A 22,428-nucleotide genomic window follows, 5' to 3' on the forward strand; every position below is an offset into this window, starting at 1 on the left:
TTTAAATGACACTCAGTACAGCGTGATCCGCTGGTTGGTCATTATTTGATTGGACCACTTTTTAGTCGGAACATAGTGCGTTTGCACTACTAATGTCTGTCAGACGGCCCAACTAGCGAATCACGACTGTATAGTAGAGAAAGACGTAAGTCCTACGTCAAGACTGTTTCTTTAATATTTCACTTTTTAGCACTTCAATGGAAACCTACTTGACTTATTTTTTTATTTTTTCTAATTTTCAATCCCACTGGGTGGGGGTGGTTTTTTATTATTCAATACAAATTTTTCAAAAGCGCTAAAAAGTTGTTTGTAAACAAACTTATATTGCTCATTATTCCGCTGTAGAGTGACATTTCATGAAAATACAAGCTAATCCACGCCATTACCCTTCGCTCAACTAACTGCAAACGTTTTTTGTGTTGTAATTAAATAAAATTAACCCACTGCTGGTGGGATTAGGCCTTTGGACGTTGTAGAAAAACAACAAAACACGATTGTATATTTTACTATGTTTTAATTGCCGCAAGGTTCTACTGTTTCGATTTTGGTGATTATTTTGGGCAAATGTAAGCCCAAGACAAAAGCAATGAAATCGGCGTCGGCGGTAAAACATGATGATGAGTTATGTTCTATCAACGACCATGCGGTAGACTTGGGTGCAACGCCCAACTCCTACTTAGCAGAAAGCAAAGGATTCTTCACATTTCCTTTCGATCATGTTCATATGAGCCTGTCTAGTCCTAGTTTTCTGTTCTAAGTTTATAACTGCTTCACTCTAGAGTACCTATCCAACTTTCAATTTCATTTCCCTCGTTTCTCTTAGTCTTAAATTTACCAACAAAATTAATACACGATTGTACATTGTTACTACTACGAAAATTTCTTTGCAACAAACATTGAAAGTTGCAAATTTGTGGAAAGCAAATATTATTTTGAGTATGACAATGTAATTTAGTTACAAAATAATCTCTTTTTTTCAATTTTTTGAGATAATAAAAAACTTGTAAGTTGCTAACTGCTAGTACTGTAGTTGTGAAACTCAGTTGAAATCCTACTGGAAATTATAGTTATCAACAACAAAATTTAGCCCGTTAAATGTATAGTTCCTATATTCAACAAGCTAGATAAATGGCAAATCTTTTTTCAGAAATAAAACGCTAGCAGCATCTCATGCAGCAAAATAAAAGTTTATTCATAAACCTTATAAGCCCTACTGAAAAGTTAATATGGAACTGATAATACAAAACAACTAATGCTCCTGAAAACCGATCCTGACGTACTAGAGACAAACAGTAAACGTTATTTTTCTTTCTCTTTTCCGTAAAACAATATGCGGCCGACTCGACACTCAAGGGGCCATACACTAATTACGTAAGGGCATATGGGGGGAGAGGGAGTTTCAAAATATCTTACAAATTCTTATCTGAGGGGGAGGGAGGGTTTTTCTTACATAATATCATAAAACAAGTTTAAAAAATTAAATCCATAAGGAAAATATTCTTTTTAATAAGAAAAAGGAACTATTTTCATTTGTACCAAATAATCCTTGTATATCAAACAATATGAGTGATTTTTTGGCTCTTGGTTGTACATTGTTTTGTTCGGGAACTGGAGTCACAATATGCCTTACAAGTTAAGAAGTGTTGATACCCTTCGTGTTGTTAAAACGACTTTGTCCTTTTCAAACGTTCGATTCAAACCCGCAAGGTATCTGGAAAATGTTCTAACATGCGATTGTCAAAGATCTTGAATGTCGAATATTTCCAGAGTGTGAACTGTATTTTATTTCAAGAAACTTCGAAAATGGTTAACTCGGAGCTATGCGTACGATAAGCGTCACAGCTGGAACTCAGAATAAATTCATGCCAGAAGAGGTTATAAACTCTTTTAAATTCTACATCACAAGAAAATAGATTCAAAGGAAGTGGAGTATAGCACATAGATCTAAATACTGGTCGCAGTGGTTCGTCTCCAACAAAAAAGGAATATAGCAAAGCAGATCATGTGGACCAAATTGGAGTTACTGAATATCTGACAACAGTTATTTTTTCTACTGGGCGAGATTGGCATGCAATTGAAATTCTGCACATGATTACAGTTAAATTTTGTCATGAGTTTTCTTGTAATAATTCTATACATATCGTTTTCGCTATCTTATTATTTGATGAATTAACAATTTGATTTTTTAATTACGATAATCATGATAAGATCTTATGTAGGGGGAGGGGGAGTTCACCAAAATCTTACGAACTCTTATCTGGGGGGAGGGGGAGGTTGAAAAGCTCTAAAAAAGCCTTACGTAATTAGTGCACGGCCCCCAACTTCTCGACAAACATATGATTACGGCGTAAAAGCCAGCTGTCGAAATTCTCTTTCAAGAGAAATTCCGGGCAAACCCTTACTAGCCGAACACAGTTCACAGCACTAAATGGAACAGAAAACTTTTCTCTTTGGTTTACTACCAACATTTGTGATTGGCGAGTGACTGTTTTTCCGGAATTTTAATGCAAAGTGAATTTTGACAGTTGGCTTTTACGCCGTAATCATATGTTTGTCGAGACTTGTTTTTTGTTGAACAGTATTACCGTAAGTACTTTGTACAAACAACTAATTGTGGCTGTTTCATTTAACTTCCAAAAAACTGCACTCGTAGCGATACAGGCAGCCAAATATTAAGCTCCACTGTTGCTCGTAATAATTTTCATTAGCTCGATTCTGCGTCATCCGAATACGATGTTCGATGTTAAGGTATTGCCCGGCCTTCTGCGGATTTTGGTCGTTATAGGGATGCCATATTGTCTGATTGATTCTCGTATTGTTTGGTGTTGGATTGCTGCAAAAAAATAAATAAAAAAATGTATAGAAAATCATACAAAAGGCTGCCATTTTCAAATCTCACAGCTGGAATCAAATGAGGGCGATAAAATATTTGCATTCAATAAATAACATGCTCCGAGGCTTGGCTTCCCATTCACAACGATACATGGTCCTATGTATGTGATACTTTTCTTCGCTGCGGAAACGGAAGTTGCGCGAACGTTTGTCATTTTGGGGATACGTGTGGGAAAAAAACTTCAACGGAATGGCAAAAAAATAAACGGCGAATTTGTGTAATGGTTCGTAATAGAAGTGCCTTTCCGGGAGTGAAAGGGGATCGAGGAATAAGACATCTTCTCGGGAAATGCTGTTATATTTTGTCAAATGGATTTGTTGAATAATCATGCAATTGACTGTAAAAGCACGGCAATTGTAGAAATGTTTTCTATTGTGCGAAGAAAGGACGGACTTCGGAACTACTCTACATTGGCTTTCACCGTTTTCGATTGGCAAATGATGACTGTCTGTGGTTCTATGTCATTATGTTGATTGGGCATTGTATCATTATATTAGTCCTCACCATCGTGTCCTATTTAGGAGAAAATCAGATAAATACAAGAAATTAAATAAAGCTGTTATTTGAAAGTAATCTGATTAAGAAATTCCGTTAGAGTTTTCGGAAAAACATTTTTATTTTGTTTGCCAAACATTAATACTCTCTAAGGAATTCTGCAAGTCGATTCTTATGGTCGATGCTAATTTGTTAACTGGTTCAACTTGAATACAACAGATTGAACGCATTTTCACCATTTGATCTCCGTTGCCAGCAAGGAATTCTTCTCATTGCATGGTGTATTTATAAGTTAGTGCATATTTCACATACCAAATCGGAATCCCTAATATTGCAGCTATTCTTTGTCAGTAGAAGCTAAACATCGTTGACAGATAGGCGAAAATTGCTGCATTTGAACTCTATTACAAAATATTACGCTATTTGATCCACACAATGCGGATATGTATATGAAAACTACTATTTTTGTTGATTTCGCTCGTTGTATGTTTGTGAGATTGTTTCGTTCGCTTCTCTTAGCGCCGATTTCTTCAACTTCGCTTAGTGCTTAAGGAGGAGAGGGGGGGGGGGGGGGTAAAGGTTTCAACGCAAAACAAAACATTTTTTGCGATTTTTTTAGATGTTTGGGTGAAGCGAAGTGATCGACACTTTTGTACATTATGCTGCATCATTCCAATAACATTCTGTAACTTTTCCATGCCAAAATATCGACAAGTGACTCGGTGAAGAAGCTTTTTAGGGAACGTCTCTGAAAAAAAAACACGATTTGCGGTGTTAACTGTCATTCAAAAACTACTTAACCTATTTATTTCAAACTTTGCATACACCTTTTATTTAAAAAATACCCAAACCCTATGTTGAGTTTTTGAGATAATTTGTCAATTAAGGGGGCCCATAAAAAGCGGATTTTTTTTTTAAAATAGCATTTCCGCCATTTTATGAGTAAAAAACCACTTAATTGAAAAATTATCTCAAAAACTCAACGTAGAGCTTAGGTACTTTTTACATAAAATGTGTATGCAAAGTTTGAAATAAATCGGTTAAGTAGTTTTTGAATGGCTGTAACACCGCAAATCATGTTTTTTCAGAATCATTCTACAAAAAGCTTCGTCACCGAATCTCTTGTCAATATTTTTGCATGGAAAAATTGCAGAATGTTATTCGTTTTATTGTTTTTTTTTGAGCAGGGAAAAGTCCACAAGGTAGCAAGGTTTCATGCAAACCCTTTCTCCAGCGGGCATAGAACCTCGTCATCTTTTGTACCAATAGATTACAAACATCCAAATGATGCATTACACAGCTAACACTAACACTAAAATTTTGCTAACAACTAACACTAACACTAAAATTTTGCTACTGTATAACTAAAATAGGGAGAAAAGCTAGCTTGACAAGGAATTACAATCGATTGAAATAATGCAGTAGGGGAGCCCGGGGCTAGTTGGCGGTTGGGGTAAGTTGGCGGAACCCCCTTTTCTCCGTTTCTATTAGACACAACGCGCTGTCTCTCGTTGTGTAACTCAAGTAATGTGAAACGCATTATCCGATGTGTCTTTGTTGCGAAAAATTATGTTTTGTAGAAGCTGTGGTCGATATTGTGTTTTTGAGCATACTTTGTAAGTTTTCTTAATTTTAAACATTTTGTGTTATTTAAGGTGGTTTTCAGTCTATTACTCGAACGATTATATTTTTCGATAGTGCGTGAAAAGAGCTTTCAGCGTCCGTATAGATATTATACCTATTCATACCCAAAAGTAATTTTTTAAATCCTTTTTTATAAAATATGCGGTTAAGGTAAGTTGGCGGTAACGCACACGGGGCAAGTTGGCGGTACTATTTTTAGTGCAAAAATAGTCATCATATATTTTTATTTCTGGAATTCACCCCAAAGTAAGAGAAACTTTTTCTTGTGTCTCTCATCAATGCAGGGGACAATTATTTCAGCCAATCGCCTGAAGTATTTCGAAAATTTTGCTTTTGAATATGGAGTACGCATCGAAGTCAAAATGACGGGGTATTGAGACTGCAATATAATGAAAAGTGTCGAATACTATACAGTTTTATTGAAAAGACAATCGGCACATTTCATTTGGACCACTTATGTAATTGTATTTCCATTAGTTTGCTTATTTTCTGGCAGTCCGCCAACTTACCTCACACATACCGCCAACTTACCCCGTGGTTGGGGTAAGTTGGCGGCTTTTCGCGTAACATATTTTTGTCACTAGAAATCTCGACAAACATATGATTACGGCCTAAAAGCCAACTGTCACAATCCACTTTGAATGGAAATTCCGGACAAACCGTTACACGCCAATCGCCGATGTTGGTAGTAAACGAAAGAGAAAAGTTTTCTCTTTCATAAACTGTTGTAAACTTTGTTCGACTAGTAACGGTTTGTCTGGAATTTCCATTCAAAGTGGATTTTGACAGTTGGCTTTTAGGCCGTAATCATATGTTTGTCGAGAAATGAAGATAACGTATCAAACATTTTAATAAAATTCAGAGATGTTGCCAACAGTCTACCCTTTTATGCTACGTATTCTATTTTGCAATATCTACCAAAATCAAAGCAGTAAAAAATGAAAACTGAAAACACCGCCAACTAGCCCCGGTCTCCCCTATAATGTACAAAAGTTTCGATCAATTGGTTCCATTCAAATTTCTAAAAAAATCGTAAAAGGTATTTTTTATTACGCTGAAACCTTTATTCTTCCAAGGTTTAAGTTTAATAACGATCCGTAAAACCAGATAAGTTGTAACAGGTAGACGCATGATGGGATTTTTATATCCACATTAAGACCAGCTTAGTTCATGTGCGGCTAGATGACGCAATGTGCATTTTAATTATTTTGGTTGCACATATCGCGGCTCAAAAAGTGAAAAGCTCCATTAAAAGTAATGTCCTGATACTGCATTCGTTGTCGATTATCATACGTGACAATTGCAGGGTTATTGCGAAAATTCCACTATAAGAAACCTGCTTGGTTGAGGTTTGAGCATATTATTATTTAGGAAAAAATGGGGCAAACGCGCCTAAGGAAATAGGATAACAGCTTAGCTATAGAACATTAATTAGGAGAATTTAATAATTTATCATTCAACCAACATTTTCTCCTGTAATCGCAATCATAACCCTTTGCAAAAGGTTCAAAAACATTTCAAGTGTGCAATACTTCAAAATCATTATAAATTACACTTCGAAAAATGGTCAGGGCAAAACGCACTTTTGCGGGGGTAAACCAGGTAAACTTCACCACAACAAGGGGGCATAATTCACTACCACAACGGACCAGAAAGCTCGTTGGACAAACACGTAATTTTGTTTTTTGTCGGGATTTCACAAAAGTGTAGCTTTATATCGCTTTAGGTTATGCAATGCCAGTTCTTAACTTCACACCTAGAATAAAAATTTGAGCTGACCCATGTATATTTCAAAACTTTTTCAAAATGTGGAGAGGTCTATTATGCATTTATTAGGTTTCCAGAACAATTTTTCTGTTTTAGATTAGAAAGATGGGTAGGTAATGTCAGAGACATTACCGTAATGAAGCAGCATACACTTTAGGCTGTTAATTTTTACTAATTTCTGAAAGGTTTTATGTTATTTCGGTATATCTAAAGGAAATAGCGAAATAACGGTACAAGTATATCCGATTCTCTACTGTTGCTAAATGAATTGTTTCACTTTCATTAACGTTATTAACGGCACGTTTTCTCATATTGCTTTTTCACTAATGAATTTTTGTAGCGGTTACAGATTTCATGCACTTGTTCAATGTGAGCTACTCAGGAGAAAGAGAATTGAGGCAGGTTCATTTTGAAAATTATTATCAATCGCCAAACTTGTTGACATTTGCACCCAACGAAAGAAGAACTTTCAATACATTCTTTGATGAGTAAAGTTTGCTTATAACCTCTGTTAAAAACATCGAAATCTATAAATATAAGCTACTCATTCCACCGCTTGTCGGGATTTTAGATTTAATAGAAATTGAAACTATTTTAATTCAATAGTTCTGCTTGAAATCTGTATGTTTTGATTGTGATTGATAAAATTATTTTTGGTGACATAAATGATGGCGCCTCAAATATAAAATTAGTATAAATATAAAATTAGTATGTGTTATAAAATGCAGGGAAATCCTGGCCTAGCCCAGGGTTTCACCGTGAAAAAGAACACTTTTTGGCGAATTTTTTTAGAACTTTGCGTGAAGCGAATTGATCAAAACTTTTGTTCATTATAGTCTATCATTTCAATAACGACTTGGTGACGAAGATTTTATAAAACGTCTCTATAAAAACATGATTTGCGGTGTTACCTGCTATTCAAAAACTACTTAACCGATTTCTTTCAAACTTTGCATACTGATTCTATGTAAAAAATACATAACCCCTTCGTTGAGTTTTTGAGATATATTTTCAATTAAGGGGGTTTTTTACTCATTTTAAATAAAAATTTCTATTTGTCACGAAAAATTCCGCCTTTTATGAGTAAACACTCCCTTAAATGAAAAATTATCTCAAAAACTTACCGTAGGGGTAAGGCATTTTTAACAAAGAATGTGTATGCAAAGTTTGAAAGAAATCGGTTGAATAGTTTTTGAATGGACACTCGAGCATTTTTATAGAGGGCCGTCTTGGGGATATCTGATTTTTCCAGCATTTGTTGTCCTTTTCTTACACTTTAATTTGTTTACCGAGTGGTTTGCCCGTTTAAAAATTATCGGCATTGGAAAAAGAGCTATTTTCAATCAAGAAACGTAAATATGTCCATACATACTAGTGGTAGCAAGTTTCCGTCTTCGGCAAAGTAATGCAGTTTGACAGTCCAAACAATGTTCTAGAACATTTATATATTGGAAAAAACCTAGAAGAAAACTTGTGATGAAAAAACTGTTTTAAGAGGCCTTTCACAAGTAATGCCCCATATCTCAAACAGCTTAATAACCACAGAGTTCAGATCTTCAGATAAAATATTTGTAATAAGTTTCTCCACAACTTTGCTGAACTAAGTATTTAGGGGAGACTGAGGAGACTTGATCTCCTTTTTTATTTTTCAATCCTACTCCGTGGAATGATAAAAAAACTATGTATTTATTGTAGTTTTATATTGTTTCTAGGGTTGACTGATAATCATAAAAAAAATCATGGAAATATTATACTGGACATGAGCTATGAGCATTTTGGAAAACAACAAAAAAATGGAAAATTCTATGATTAGTGGAGACTCGATCCCTAATTTGGGGACACTTGATTATTTTTTGAAAACGTGTTTAAAAGAGCATGTGGGGTAATAAGCCTATTTTTACCCTGTTTCTATTATCATCCTACCAATCTGAAGCCTTTGGTTAGAACAGCGACTGCCATCTTTGCTCAACGCATTGGCTCAAATGGTGTTGCGATAATTGGGGTACTCGATTAGAGTTTTTGCTGCGCTCAAACAGAAGATTATCACCATTCTCAAGACAATTTTGTTATTATATTGGCTCTTAATAAGAGGCGAATGACCTTAAGGCTAAAACCTCCATAATCGAAATAAAAAATGGCTTCTAATAACAAAGCAAAGAAGCTGAAATAATAAAATTAATAATGAAATAATGTGGTGCCCTCCTTAGTAGCCCAAAAATAGGTACCTAACCTCATTCAATGTTATAAATGTATTGTGGTATTGAATAAATTGTTGTGATTAGATATTACTATTTTTGTTACTACATATTACCCATCTCTCACCTGATTTTTATTACGAATTCCCCAAATCTCTGTGCAATGATTTGAAAGCTGTTGTTATTATGGTTGAGGAACATCAAATGTGGGATGCATGGTTGATACGTATGCTGTGGTAAACATTTACAGTTAAGTTTTTGTATGATGAAGCGTTCATTTTTGAAAGTTTTTTTTTGTTATTTTATGGCAACAATGACTTCAATTGTTCTGGTGTGAATTTGGTTATTTTCAGTAGTGTGTATGAAGCATGGCGAAGGGGATCAAATCTCCACGAATTTGAAGGGATCAAGTGAACCCATAGCATCTATTTCAGCAAACATTAATGCAAATATAGTTGAACAAAAAAAAGTATAGTATGCAGTGGGTGACTTTATCAATTGTATAAAAGTTTGAAAATTTGGAAAATAAATCTTCTTCAGTTCTGTTGTTACTTTAGATCGGTAAAAATTCGGTAACACATGTCTAATTTATTTTTTTGTGTTAAAGAAACTTATGTTTAGATAAAACTACGCAACTTTCTAGTATATTCGATTAATGTATTCTGATCCGCCTTTGAGTTACAATGATGGGATCAAGTCTCCTCAGTCTCCCATATCTATCTGAATTATTGAAGAAAATAAATTTCGTAACTCACTACTAGGGAAATTAATCATCAATGCGATAAGATGGAAAGAAGGGGTGCTCTATTCTAAGAAACTTTCTCAAAGACATTACATTGCTAAAGTCAACAGTTTTGATGCAATCTAAAAAACCCTTTTTGCTCTTTGGGACCACTGTGCAGAGCCCGGATCCAGACCAGTGCCTGGATCTAACACATCCCCTTTTCCCCTTACCAGGTCCGGATCTGAACCAGGCTCAGACTTGGTGCTTAGATTCAGACAAGTGTCTGGATTCGCACCCTCGGTTCGGATTCGTGGATCCAAACCGTAGGTCCCGTACAGGGTGGGAAGCACTGTTCATTAGACCTCTCCACATTTTGAAAAAGTTTTGAAATATACATGGGTCAGCCCAGATTTTTGTTCTACGTGTGAATTTAAGAAGTTTCGCCAAAAATGACTTCATTTGGACATGATTTAGAGGTGTCTCCAATCAAAAATCGTGTTTTTGCTATGTTTCCATAGTAAGATCACTTATACTCTTATTTAATAGGCCCAACATGCCCACATATCATCAAATGTTGTTCCTTAGACATATCTTAACACGTTTTAACAGGTGAACATAGCTCTAATCGCAATAGAAAATTTGATAACTGGATTTTTGTATAGAAAAGTTTATTAAAACCAAGAAATACTACATGAACAGTGTTCATGTTTTGTACAGTCGCTACATGGCTGTAAACCGTGTTGAAGGTAGTTTTCCTTTAACCACAGCAAAAATCACAACTCATTGATAGGTTTTTTATACTCAACCTTGAATTAAATATACTTAAATTTAAGTAGAATCTACCTAATTTTGAGTATACCTCAAACAACTCAAAAGTACCTGATTCCACGGAAGACCTCGACTGAGTCAAATCTCTCGCTTTGTTGTTGACAACACTAATAAGTGCGAAAGCGATGCAAAATCAAAAGTACCTCAATTTAAGTTAAAAGAACTTATTTTGTGGGTTGTTTTATATTTCCGTGAGCGAAGTGCTACACACTTCCAGACAGGCGTTAATATTTAGTGTATAAGAATTGATGAAACATGAGTGCGACGCAGAGAGTATTTGAATGTGTTGTTATTGCCGTTTGTGGAATTTTCTATTGGGACCGTTTTAGTATTAAACGTCTTGCTATTAGAGCATTTTTTTATTACCGTAAAGGTATTACGGCCGAGTTTTGGGTGTACCTAAAAAGGCGATTTTCTTAGGTGTATCCGAATAGCCACGAGTTCTCCTAATATATTTTCCTTGATGGTTCATAGAATTTATTTACACAATAAACGCAATCAATTTATTACGATATATTATAGTTGAAATTAGAGCATGCCAGGTGCACAACAATTTGCAATGATTGCTTGGGGCTACATACTGAAAATTAAATGTTATAGTATGAATCAAAATAGTAGCCCAAATATTAACATTGACGTATTAAATTGACGAAAATGCAAAACTTGGCCGTTTTGTTTCAGCTATTTAAAAATTTGTTATAATTTCCCACTCTGTTGTGGGATTTATGCAGTGAAGACCCGTTTTCATCAGCCCCTTGGTAACAAAATGGGTCCATTGATAAAATCGGAACATATATTTTTCTTTCTTTTTAATAAACCTAAGCCTTTTGATTATTTAGTATAAATTACACTTGGGAATCTTCCAATTCAAAATATAAAAAAATGTTCTCATTTTTTGTATATTATGCATTTTTAAGAAAAGAAAAATATTTTCAAGAAAAGATTTACTCGGATATGACTTGGTTCGTCTGCTAGAGCCCATTAAACTTATTTTTATGTGAGGCTGACAAAATCCGGTCAAAAAGCTGACAAAATCGGGGGCCAATAAAAACGGGCTTTGACTGTAGGTTACTTTCTAATAAGAACTAATTCGATTGATAATTTAGGAAAGAGGGAAAAACATGACTCACGTGAAAACAAAGAATGTATGTGAATTTGGGAATGTTGCTATCTCTTCCACAAAGCGCGAATACGAAATAAGGGATTGCCAATGCGATGCATTGCGAACCAGTTACTAGCGGTCATCAAATATTGGTGAAACTAATTACCTAGACGAAATCGATTCAAATCAGATTGAAAAGGTACAATTTTCCCGCAGTATTGCATTGGAGTTGCAGTTGAATTTTAATGTAAAATGAATAAATTGCGTATGATTGATTACCGTTTTCGGGCGAGGCGAGAGTGGGGTCTGTATTTGTGTTTCAGATTGGGAAATCCCCTTTGAATAAATAAATCTATATGCAGATGAACGGGAACCATTCTAGAACAGCTCGAAAGATGTGAATAGCAAGCCCGTGTCATTTGCTGTGAAATATGACCGAATACATGATTTATGAGCAGACTTACCCGTATTTGATGAAATTCGTCCACAGGCGCACCATATGTCGATGCACTTTGAATGCTTTTTCGTACCCCCGGAATTCACTGGACGATCGATTCAGTGAAAGGATGTTTCGGTAATTGTACGGTGTGAAAATGTATCCAAGATCATCCCCATGCATGGCTCCAGGTATTTTGCTAAGTATTCTATTTCTATATGCTACATTCTTTGGATAACCAAATGGACCGTCAAACGAAAACCGATAACGATAGATAGGTGAGTTATAGTGCAAAGCTACATTTTTAATAAAATAGTTGATACCAAACAAGATTTCCCCAGTAGCCAACAACGTAGGTGTATGAAATGATCGATGACCGCGAGCCTGTGCGAGGAAATCTAAAATCTGTTCTCTAATAGTGGCATTCTTATTAGGACAGTTCGATTCAATTTCAAAGAAACTGTCATCACTGAAAAATGTTTGATGTTCTAGCTTCGTGTTTCCGACGAGGAGCGGCACATTGCTAACGGGTGACATCTTTTGAACCATGTCATATGGATTTTGTGGCGCATAGATTGGATCTTCACTGGGCATATAGCACCAATGTTGTAATAATCTGTCAACTGGTAGCATTGATTTGGCTGGACGAGCTTTCAGTTCCTCTTTGGTGGTGGCGTCTATTTGTTTGAGATACTCATTACTACACCGTTGAGGATCAAAATTATAAGCCCACGGTTGTGTCATAGTCCCACTCATCGCTATCGCACTTTGGAACAATCCTTTTGAAGCTTCCGTGTACATATGATACGTGACGGATGCAGCACCCGCGCTCCATCCGAGCAGCGTTACTCGGTTTGGATCTCCACCGAAGTTTTTGATGTTTCTGTTGATCCATCGTAAGGCCTCAGTTTGGTCCCTTAATCCTAAATTGGAATGGATATCCAAATCCACGATTCCGAGGAATCCAAGCGACGCAAGACGATAATTAAACGTAACTAGGATGATATGCTGCAAATACGAAACAGTACACCAGTGTTATTATGATTCAGATTACCTTCATGATACCTTGTCTAGTATTGGTTCCGGCCCAAAGATGTCAGTTTCGGAAGACCCTTCGATGAAGCTTCCTCCATGGATCCATACAAGCACTGGCATTAGAGCGCGAGATCTCACAGTTCCACGGACGTAAGTAGTGTATACATTCAAGTACAGACAGTCTTCGGTGCTTTTCAGGTTGAAGGTTTGTGTACAGGAGTTTTGCACGTGTTGAAACTCTGAAGAACCACCAAAATACAATCGGACTGGGTCCTGAAAGTACATATTTAAATAGTATTGAATTAAATGTCAAATATCGTTGTTTTTAGACTGCACAAATATTTATAATTTATATTACACGCCATCCTTTTCATTCTGTTTCATCAGAAAATCAAACCAAAAATCTACTCGCATCAAAGTTATAAACAAATAAAACAAAGTACAAATATAGGTCGCTTCGATATTGTACATTATGTGAAAAAAGGTATGAGTACACGACTCAATTATGGGGACATTGAAAAGCGTGCATCGTTGTTCGCAAATGAATTTTAACTTATCAATACAACCAATCATTTTAAGCGCTACACATTACTAAAAATACACTAATTCAACTAATTTATGTTCTGATATAGCGTAAAAAAATCCCCCATATTTGATTCGAAATAAAAATAAATGCATTGATTTTTCAATTAAGGGGGTGGCTTGCTTTACAAGTTCGAAAAAGTCGAATTTTGTTAATAGATAAACTATCTAAAAATATATCGCAACAATTTCCGAACTATATTCAGAGTATTTTTGAAGATATAGAGCGCAACGCATAGGTGCGCCACACAGGTATGCGAGTGCATGGACGAACATGGTCGCGGGCAATCCCACTTACAGGGTCAGGGAGTTTTCTTCACATTTCGCTTTTAAAATTCTTTCGAAGTTATGGACTGATAGGAACAAATTCGGGTTTGTTTTCTCCAGAATTGAATTCTCTTATTGGTGAACCCTTAATATTACTAAACACCAGTTTAAAAAGTTTTATAACGCGTTTTACAATTCTTATAAATGAATTGTATGGATTCGGCCAAGCTTTCACTGATCATTACTAATTTCGAAAATGAATTTTAATAGCTGAACGCATTTGATGGAATATAGACCACCGAGTTTACAACTTTAAAAATATTACGTATTCAAAATTGAGCGCGATGGTGATTTGAACCGTAAATTTATCCGAATGTTTACACAAGTTTTTTGAAAAAAAAGTTTTGTTTAGATATTTGATTTCTGCGTTATGAAAATACATCGTTTTTGACATTAAAAATGTCTTACTCCACTATCTGGGGCTAGGTGTCATTCTAAAATCTAAACTATCTCCCATGTAACGAAACTATGTAAGGTTTGCACGCTTATAACTCCGATATTACTAGATGGATTTTAATCATTCATACACCAACCGATTCAGAAACACCTAACTTAAATATTGGTAATAATTTAATATCTCCCCAATAAAAGTAGACTTTTGGAAATTGGTAAAATTAAAAAGTTCACAAAAAACGGGAAAAATACCATTCGTGAGGCAGATTTCTCAGACACAGCCGTCAAAAGAGGGCAGCTTAGTTGCTCAATGAAACACGAAAAGTCATAAATAGAAGCAACGCATGTCCGTTTAAATCAGTTGTTGCTCTTATCCCACACGAGCAACGTCGTCTCCGGGCGATGCAATAAGCGCTATCGATTTTCGGTAACGTTGGCATTTGCACATACTCGCACTTAAGTGACTAAACCATATACGGTTAGTTTATAAATAGAGGTGACGCGTACCCGTTTGAATCAGTTTTTGTTCTTATGTCGAACGGGTAAGATCATGGCTGCAGCGTCTGGGCACTACAATAAGCGGTAGACGCTATGCATTTTCGGCAGCGGTGGCCGTGTGCGGATTTGTCGGGTACCAGCATGGTGTCACAGAATGATTTGCAAAGTGGGTGGGCGGGGTGGTTTGGATTTAATTCAATACGGTGTGTGCTGCTTAAGAGTGTTGCGTTTGAAAAAAATATATTTATTTTTATGCATGCGTGTGCGTTGTAACTTGTTAATCCATGTTTACGGCGCTTTGTAGCTGCGTAGGGTAAAGAGCCAATTGGTTTTCATGTTTCATATTTCGGTTATATGTTTTTTATCAGTAAGGCATCTGACAACGTGCTTCTGTAGTTATTGCACTGTTCAGCAGCGTAGTATTTTATATAGGAGAGTACACTCAGGTTTTTACGCGGATTTTGAAATTTACGCGGTTTTCATTAACGCGTTTTTTTTAAATTTACGCGGTTTTCATTTACACGGCCTGTATCCCCTGCGTGAAAAATCTGAGTGTAATTGCATCGGAAACAATCACATTCCCAGCAGAACTTTTTGTTTTCTAATTTCAAACACTTTTGTTTCGTACTGCACACAACGGAAAATTTTAAAACAGAACTTACCGTCCCAGCAGCAGTTGAAGCGGGTGTTCTTTTTCGATTCAAATTCAAGCCATGTCTTGAGCGTTACTGGACTTAAAATTGTTTTCCCAGTTAAACCAGTCAGAATATCTGTCCTACCCTATGTATTTAAAACACAGTTCTAATTGCGTTTTAAGGTATACAACAAATACGGTTGTGTATACTAATTTAAATTTTAAAATAAATCTGTTCTAAATTATGAAACAAACCGCTGTACTGAACATATAATTATGTCAGTCCTATTACCACATAAAACACCTATATAACATAAAACGCTGCAGAATTGGTTTAATAATACAATGTTTACACTACAGAGTTATAACACGTTTTAATTATTAGCAACAAGAAAAATATCACCAAGATAGCATAAAAACCCGTTTTAACTGGTAGTGCGAACGTTGCATAACAATGTAATTTATCAAATAATTTCATTTTTCCACCACTAATCGATCAAGAAATACTTACACTTAAGATTGTTTACTTAAGTTCATTAGTACATTATTGAAAATTTAAATGGAAAATGAAATTTCATATTTTATGGAGAATCTGTATATTTCCGTTGGCGGGCGTGGGTTTCCTCATCACAGCTCTCAATATGGAACTTTTCTTTTGAATATATTTTCTGGACAGACCAGCCTATTTTCACTAGATGGATCAGCCAAATAATGCCAATCACCTAGTGAGATACTTGATTAATTAATAGATTACCGTTAAAAGACCTTCAATAAATTATGTTTTAATGGGGAGGGTATATAGCAAATTGTAACATATGAAAACAGGCGAGTGAACAAGAACGTGTGTCGATATGTGTGATAGATAAAAAAGCTATATTTTTAATGTCACCGTGGTCGTGTCCTGTACACAACCCTTTAATTTTTTTGTTTCGACTACAGCGGTTTTAACTTTATGGTCATATTGTTTTACTTTATGGTCATTCTTTTTTATCGGATTAGAAAAAAAATCCCTAACTCTATACGTGGGAGTTGATCACCGAATCCACGCGATATTTGCCAATTACGCCATGCCCGCCCCATCACTATCGTTCAATATAAGTAACAAAGGGAATTAATAACAAATTGAAATCAAGAATTCTTATAGTCACCATCGCAGGTCGATTCGCCATGAAAAACTTGATTGCATGACATGAAAAAACAGTAACCGATGCCACATCAAATTACCTTAACTGATTTTTGACGCACGACGCAATTCTTTGAAGACTTATATACAAAATTGGAATTCAAAAACTCGAAAAAAATTAATATATATTCTGAAAGTACATACTTTTGAAAATATCTGTGCGAAATTTCATCCAGATCGGAGTACTAGGTTTAAAATTACAGCCGTTTGCAGCGCGCTGGTTCTTCCACGAATGAAGACACCGAGTCGCTTGCATGAAAAAATTACAGAATATTATTGAAATGATGCAGTATAATGTACAAAAGTTTCGATCAATTCGCTTCACCCAAATTTCTAAAAAACATCGCAAAAGAAGTGTTTTTACGCTGAAACCTTTACCTCCCATTAACACAAAACTTTAAACGCATTTGTCTCGGAATTAAGTTTTTTGAAAAGTACTGTTGCGGTGAACGTGGTATCTTAAAAACTATTCATCCGATTTTCAATTTTTTTAATTATTTGTATTTTCATTCTCGTGTACTTGAACGGTTCCTTTTCCATTAAAAAAATTCGATTCTTTGCAATGAATTTTTGTTCAAAATTTTGAACATTATAAAACTCTATTTTTTGGTCAACATGTTTTTTTTCTAAGATTTTTTTAGGAAGCGGATCCGTTCAAGTACACCACAATACATTTTAGTTGAACGGTTCGGCTTGGAGAGTTCGGCTTCACCGCAAACCTCTGCCAAAAAACACGCTTCGGGGAATGGGCAATAACTCCGGCAACCTTTGCATATTTTTTCAAATTCAACTTGTTTTTTCTATCTTTGATAGTGCTACCAACGCTTTTTCCAAAAAATATTTGCATAAAACGCTTTTGAAAAATCATGAACTAGGCTCACTTTTTCGCCACAACTTTGTATATAATCCTTTAATCGAATGGGTATTTCAAACATCGACCTTATTTTCAGAAATCAACAATGGTTAAGGGAACCTGCGTTACTGGCAGCCAAAAATATTTAAGTCAATTTCATAAATAATTAAATTTAAAATTGTAGTAATGAAAATCCGATTACATATAAATCCATCTCTATTGAAAGATGAAAAAATCGTCAATTATCCTGTTGGTTTGTTAACATTACTCGATTTACTAGACTTTTCACCGCACGTGGTGCAACTGAAACATTGTGTGCCTTTCAATTCACTGCGCAACATTGACTCGATGAGTGTAGCGAAGCGCATCGGGTTACAGCTAGTTTAAAATATAAAATGCGCATCACAGCGAGTTTCAATTGCTACCTCAGATAGTTACCAAAAACACGAGTTTCCTATTCGCATCCTATGAGGTAGATTTTTTGTCATTCGTCATTGTTTACATGATTGTTCGGATCACAAGAAGCTCAATTTAAAAATCTGGATAAAAAGTAATACCGGAATTTATTGGAGACGGTGCCGAAAGTATTTTTAATAGAATAGAAACAGAGTTGTTGGCAGAAACTTCTTCCAATGATTTAAATTCGAATTTTATCTTCCGACAAAGTTACAGGCATGTTTCTGATTCTTACTATTGGTCATAATCTTATGTCTAAACTCAGCAATACCACAACGAAATTTCCTAATATTTGGTAGAATTGTTCATTTTGGAATAATGTTAGGCCCTTATTTTATATTTGTATTTGAAAAACCATACAATTTCACACAACAACTTTCAAAAACATTTACGTGGCAAAACCTACTATTTCGAAGATACAATTATAAAAATAAGACGTCATTGCTACGCAATATATGCAACAATAATTTCTTATTTTTTATGAATTATATCTCTTAAAAGGCTTAAATAGCCACTGTACCCTATCAAACAAAGTCTAAGAGATCGTATAACTTCTTACTTACGGGGTTAGCAACCTGCGGGTCTAACAATTTCTAAGAGATCATACAACTTTGCTTAGTGGAATTGCTGAACTTGCTAGCAGTAAACATGTTGCGTTTCTTCATACAGTTCGTCGAAAAAATTATGCAAATTTCGAACAGATTGTTCTGAATTTAAGAGAGCAAGTAGTTTTTAGTGCCCATGCTCTACGTACACTAAACATCTACCTCAAATCTCAGTTCTCCGATTGGTGGTTGAACGTAAGGTATTCCAAGGTACGCACAGTACAATCGTTCCGTGAAAGTTTTGTTCAAAAGACCTACACCAACACCGTTCTCAAATTTCACTACACAATTTGGTGGGTCGGCTCTCGCAAAATACAGTAGTGTTACTATCAACCCCACGATTGCAGTGGAGCACATTTTTGTTAGTTATTCACCACACTGTTGATCGGATGGTTCGGAAATTTTGCATCCAGTTTTGGCTATTCTGTCAATCCGGTCAGTGACGAAACCACAATCCAATCGTCGGTCCTGAACTGAATTCTTCTGGTTCGCTGTCTAGTGTGTCAGCTGTTGTTTTCGTTGCTGCTAATTGCTTCATTCATATGCATACGTTTTTGAGCCGTACTTGAGGTTAACGCATTTAATTGCACTCGATATGCACCTACCGTCTTATTACAATTTTCACGTGTGCACTTTTATTTCAATGGATAATGTTGATAATGGAAGAGTCAAAGCAAGAGAGATAGAGAGTACGCGGTGTTTGGATTGAACTCAGTGCATTTAGTTAGAACTAATTGGTGTCTGAATTTGATCGTGCGCTTTCTTCAAAGCGGTGGCAGTTGATTGGAAGGCACCCAAGCGAAAGACTCCTTTTATATTCCTGAATCGGTGCTAGCGAAGTGAAATAATATATTAGAGTATCATCGAATGTTAGAGGTCCCTTCGGGGCTAATTTGCTTGTTAGTGGCGCTTATTAGGATAGGTTTATTATAAATTCAGTAGGGTGATTAAACTTTCTAAATATTGGCAAATAAAACTGTGTTGTCTTTCTTACAAAACACTCTGCTACATTATGATCTTGTACACTTTCAGGGAATGAAAGATGAAAAATAAATAAAATAAACTCAAAAATCCTTATTAAATATAGTTGTGTTATATGGTAGAAATTTTGGCAAAAGAAGCAGGTCATTCCATACGAATGAGATTTACCTTGATCAGCGGCGTAGCCGGGGGGTTTGGGGGCTTAACCCCCAAACCAAAATTGAGTTGAAAAAAAATATTGGTAGTGACCAGTTTAATACAAAAAAATATTTTATTTTTAATATTTAAATAATAATTTTGGAAGTACTACGTTGGGATGCATATGAAAAACGGAATGCGGAGATGGCGTATGAACAACGAATTGCAACAGTAGCTTGGAGAACCACCCATTGTTCGCTCAGCGAAATTTTGGGCGGCTGCATGTTTTCAGAATAGTGAACAACTCGGTTAAATGGTTCTAGAAAGTAATGGTTCTCAACACATTGCATTCAAAATCACTAAGCATGCGTTGATCTCCCGGTTTCTTGACCGCCAACAATCCGCCCTAATTGTGTGGGTATTAACCAACTCGATATCATCGCCATCGTTTCAACCGACAGTCGGATGTACGTTCCCAGCATCGTCTCAAGATTGTGTGCTACAATATGGACGTTACCGGCGATGCCAAAAAAACGAGTAGACTTCCGGAATACCGTGTCAATCCTAGCTCTTATTATCACACTTTACCGTAGCCCTTTCCGAGTTGCAAAGGGACTCGAGAGTATTTCCAATACTCATCACATATCACTCGATCTATTTTCGCTTCTTCGGAAATCAGTATTTGGGCATTATATGCGAGTTTTCTCAACGAACTCGCTTGCTGACGGTGATTGGCGGCGACAAGGAATTTGGGAGAACACCTTCAGCAATATGATTGCTCGATAACTATTTGCAGCAATCCCGCTTAACACCCTTTTCAAAGATGGGACATACTACTTCCTCTAACCAATCTTCCGGTAAAATCAGTTTCTCCCAGATCATTAAAACCACCCAGTGGAGTGCTCTAAACAACGCCTCTCTTTCGTGTTTCAGTAGCTCACATGGCAGTTGATCATTTCCAACACCGTTCACCTCATGAATCTTCGGTAGATCTTGCGCTGGGAATCTGTCGTCGGTTGCGCATGTCCCCACACTGATTCTTTTTATACTCTCGTCGTCTACTGCTATTTCGATGTTCGTCATAATACACTTATCGATCAGTTCACACTCGCTCGTGAGAAGGTATCCATTAGTTTCTTTTCATATGTCAGCTTGTGACCTTTGCTTGAGCGATTTACCTACTCGTACAATTTTCATAACTCTGTACAGATGCTCCATCGCCTCGGTATCCCGATCTTCCTGTAGGCGATTTCGAATTTATATTCACACTGTGGAAGGTGCGTATTTTGTATTGGCTTTTTGATCCATCTGAGAAAAAAATCTGTTGAAAACATGGCAATTTCCCTATCATGAACGCTAAAGAACGAGTCAAAAATAAACAAACTGCAACATGATTATGTTTTGTGAAGTCAGAAATTGCAATAAAACTAGTAAACTGCAAATTGTCCGATTCTTCGCCTTTAAAATACATAGCAGCTTTTTATGTTTATGTTTATGTTTATGTTTATGTTTATGTTTATGTTTATGTTTATGTTTATGTTTATGTTTATGTTTATGTTTATGTTTATGTTTATGTTTATGTTTATGTTTATGTTTATGTTTATGTTTATGTTTATGTTTATGTTTATGTTTATGTTTATGTTTATGTTTATGTTTATGTTTATGTTTATGTTTATGTTTATGTTTATGTTTATGTTTATGTTTATGTTTATGTTTATGTTTATGTTTATGTTTATGTTTATGTTTATGTTTATGTTTATGTTTATGTTTATGTTTATGTTTATGTTTATGTTTATGTTTATGTTTATGTTTATGTTTATGTTTATGTTTATGTTTATGTTTATGTTTATGTTTATGTTTATGTTTATGTTTATGTTTATGTTTATGTTTATGTTTATGTTTATGTTTATGTTTATGTTTATGTTTATGTTTATGTTTATGTTTATGTTTATGTTTATGTTTATGTTTATGTTTATGTTTATGTTTATGTTTATGTTTATGTTTATGTTTATGTTTATGTTTATGTTTATGTTTATGTTTATGTTTATGTTTATGTTTATGTTTATGTTTATGTTTATGTTTATGTTTATGTTTATGTTTATGTTTATGTTTATGTTTATGTTTATGTTTATGTTTATGTTTATGTTTATGTTTATGTTTATGTTTATGTTTATGTTTATGTTTATGTTTATGTTTATGTTTATGTTTATGTTTATGTTTATGTTTATGTTTATGTTTATGTTTATGTTTATGTTTATGTTTATGTTTATGTTTATGTTTATGTTTATGTTTATGTTTATGTTTATGTTTATGTTTATGTTTATGTTTATGTTTATGTTTATGTTTATGTTTATGTTTATGTTTATGTTTATGTTTATGTTTATGTTTATGTTTATGTTTATGTTTATGTTTATGTTTATGTTTATGTTTATGTTTATGTTTATGTTTATGTTTATGTTTATGTTTATGTTTATGTTTATGTTTATGTTTATGTTTATGTTTATGTTTATGTTTATGTTTATGTTTATGTTTATGTTTATGTTTATGTTTATGTTTATGTTTATGTTTATGTTTATGTTTATGTTTATGTTTATGTTTATGTTTATGTTTATGTTTATGTTTATGTTTATGTTTATGTTTATGTTTATGTTTATGTTTA

At 35.0% G+C, this 22,428-nt stretch overlaps 1 protein-coding gene across 1 annotated transcript; it reads right to left on the minus strand.

The window, feature by feature from the left end:
• Nucleotides 1-1,168: 1,168 nt before the first annotated feature.
• Nucleotides 1,169-19,417, minus strand: LOC131689848 (juvenile hormone esterase-like). The gene is made up of 4 exons (XM_058975182.1): nt 18,813-19,417; nt 13,150-13,392; nt 12,113-13,092; nt 1,169-2,833 (listed from the first exon to the last, which is right to left on the minus strand). The coding sequence occupies exons 1-4, from the start codon at nt 19,005-19,007 to the stop codon at nt 2,623-2,625; spliced, it is 1,629 nt and encodes a 542-aa protein (XP_058831165.1). The 5' UTR covers nt 19,008-19,417; the 3' UTR covers nt 1,169-2,622.
• Between the last annotated feature and the right edge of the window lie 3,011 nt (nt 19,418-22,428).

Source organism: Topomyia yanbarensis, chromosome 3 (assembly GCF_030247195.1).
Source record: "Topomyia yanbarensis strain Yona2022 chromosome 3, ASM3024719v1, whole genome shotgun sequence".
NCBI lineage: Eukaryota > Metazoa > Arthropoda > Insecta > Diptera > Culicidae > Topomyia > Topomyia yanbarensis.

Bases quoted from the DNA above. Each gene is read 5' to 3' on its own strand.
- LOC131689848 (XM_058975182.1), bottom strand. From the start codon at position 19,007: ATGTGCTCCACTGCAATCGTGGGGTTGATAGTAACACTACTGTATTTT. The intron at 13,393-18,812 runs GTAGATGTTTAG...ATGTACTTTCAG, and splicing joins TCGGAGAACTGAGATTTGAG to GACCCAGTCCGATTGTATTT. The intron at 13,093-13,149 runs GTATCATGAAGG...TCGTATTTGCAG, and splicing joins CGGAACCAATACTAGACAAG to CATATCATCCTAGTTACGTT.